The sequence below is a fragment of the Triticum dicoccoides genome, chromosome 6B, assembly GCF_002162155.2.
Source record: "Triticum dicoccoides isolate Atlit2015 ecotype Zavitan chromosome 6B, WEW_v2.0, whole genome shotgun sequence".
Lineage (NCBI taxonomy): Eukaryota > Viridiplantae > Streptophyta > Magnoliopsida > Poales > Poaceae > Triticum > Triticum dicoccoides.
The window spans coordinates 694474409-694476908 of NC_041391.1; the positions used below are offsets into that span (position 1 = coordinate 694474409).

At 41.6% G+C, this 2500-nt stretch overlaps 1 protein-coding gene and 1 non-coding gene across 2 annotated transcripts; both read right to left on the minus strand.

Moving 5' to 3' along the window:
• Window positions 1-6: 6 nt before the first annotated feature.
• On the minus strand, window positions 7-666 carry LOC119325602 (NADH-ubiquinone oxidoreductase chain 1-like). The gene has a single exon (XM_037599333.1). The coding sequence runs from the start codon at window positions 583-585 to the stop codon at window positions 214-216; it is 372 nt and encodes a 123-aa protein (XP_037455230.1). The 5' UTR covers window positions 586-666; the 3' UTR covers window positions 7-213.
• A 1183-nt stretch (window positions 667-1849) lies between these two features.
• On the minus strand, window positions 1850-1924 carry TRNAP-UGG. The gene has a single exon. It is a non-coding gene; the product is annotated as a tRNA-Pro (tRNA).
• Between the last annotated feature and the right edge of the window lie 576 nt (window positions 1925-2500).

Below are 2500 nucleotides of genomic sequence, written 5' to 3' on the forward strand. Positions count from 1 at the left end.
AAAAAAAAAAAAAAGAAAGCTAGAATTTCCAATAGTGAGACCAGCTTGACAAGCTACCTTTCCTCTTGATATGAGGTGCGAAGAGAAACATCTCTTTTTTATGACTTCCACTTCTCGATCCCGGCCCGGAAAAGTGACCGACCCCTTGATGAATGAAAGAAAGGGTTTATGAGCCCTAGCCCTGTAAGCCCACACCTGTGTAGAGTAGATCGTTCAACACCTGCGGCACAAACCCATTTTTGACCAATTGGTCCGTATATCATAGGCGACCGAACGGCCGCCCCCCGTCTTACTAGACCAACCTGCTATAATTATTCCATAAACACCTAGCGAAGATATGGCAAACAAATAAAGTAGCCCTATGTTCGGATCTGACAATACCATACCATAATCAAAAGGTACAACGGCCCAAGCGACCAGACTTAACATAAATGTAGCCACTGGAGCCATTCTAAAAAGGGAGAAATTAGCACTACTTGGTGAAATAGGTTCTTTTAGAATCAATTTCAAACCATATGCTAGAGGTTGTAACAATCCGAACGATCCCACTACATCAGGACCCTTTCGACGTTGCACAAAAGCCATTACTTTACGTTCAGCTAGCACTAAAAAGGCTACTCCTAGTAGAAGTGGTAGAATTAAACAAAGTATTTCCGCTGGAACAACTATGTACGTTTTCGATTTTCTATTCACTCATGATCGGGCCTGACCTGGTCGACCCGATCAAACTATTTCACTTATGATCTGGCCTGGTTGACCCAATCATGATATTGAAGGATGGGACCTTTTATTGAAAAACTCCGGATCCCGAGAAGTTTTGAAGATGGTGCTCCTGTTACGTTACTTCGAATGGAATCCTCACTTGACTAAGCATAAGCGAAAACATGGCTGAGAGTAAGCAATCCCCTTTCCTAGTGGTTGAGTCATGATCATAAATATTGCGAAAGAAAGTGAAATGTCCTATCGTCGTCCCAATTTGGGTAATCCGCGATGTCTCCATTTTATGTATCCATCTTGACTCATTTTCGGTGTATCGATAGTTTGTTGTATTACACTTTGAACTAACCTAGAGGCCGTGCTTAGGCGAAAATCGATATCTGTGAAGTAATCCCGGAACTCTAGAAATCGTGAAGAATTTCTTCCATTTTTTAAAAAATCGCTAATATAGTGGAAAAAACTCTAGAACATTCCTTTGAATGGAATTGTTCATTGGGTTCGACTTGTTGTTCGACAAAATAGAAAGATGTCTCTCGTATGTTATTGTAAGGTGATTCATTCAGAATATTTCTTATGTGCGGTTTCAAGATGCTAAAAAAGTAGATTTGGTAATCGGCTTTTGAGCTCCATTATGTGGACTTCATCAATTTTTGAATTATGGACGTGGCGGTAGTGGTCAATACTAACTGCACCGTCTAAATGCTCCCTGACCAAGTTTGCGTACTCGTCAGGGTTGAGTTGAGGGGGCAACCCGTGCACTAATTGGGCTTCGAGGTGGCTATACGCGAAAAAAGCTCACTTTCTGCTGAGGCCTATTCTGTCCTAAACTGTTCCAGAATGTTATTTGTTTCATAGGAAGATTCCAAAAGTACATTGATGCCGAAAGAATCTTCGGAACCGGTGGAGAGGCTATTCTGATTGAAGGCTAGACAAATAACATGACTAAGGTATGTAAATAAAACATGTGAAATAGCTATATAATATGATCTAAATATAGAAGAATACCAAAGATAATGGATTGCAAAATAAGCTTTTTAGCTTTCTTTTTCTTTTGTGCGCGCTTTTTGCCTGCCTTCCCGACCGCGGTAGGCTACGGGGCTTTGCACTTCGGCCCCATTGTGTGAATACCACATCAAGGTGACAGGATTCGAACCTATGGCCCTCTGTACCCAAAACAGATGCGCTGACTAGACTGCGCTACACCTCGTCTCCCCCTCAGAACATATGGATCTACCCGATCCATAAAGAAAAGAACCACCGCTTTTAGGAAATTTTGACAATTCTATTTCACTTGCATTTTATTTTGTGAAGGCTCGCTCTCATTCTTCTTACATCTTGCCCTTTTTTCTTTAGAATTGTATCTGTGGCCACTGCTGTTTTGCTAGTCTGTCTGTCCCCAATAATGAACTCTCGCTGACCGCGCCCTATAGGGATCATCGAATCGATAGCAATAAGCCCTGTTTGAAGAGGTTCATATACGGAACACCTGGAAATTCTACTTGGAGCAGGAGATTCAATTAAGGGAGATTCGGAAGCTACAATTTCGCCTCTCCCATCAATAGGTTTAGCCAGAGCATTTATAACACGACCCAAGTTATATACGCTCACGGGTATCTGAGAAATTCTTCCTGTTGCTTTTACAAAACTTCCCTCTTGATGCTAAACCATAGCTCTAACTGAGTAAAATTCCACAATTTCTAAGAACGATATGCTTTTTTGCATTTTCCACTGTGAAAGCTTTTCTCAATCCCTCCCTAGTCCTTTCTTTCCTGGGCACAGGCTT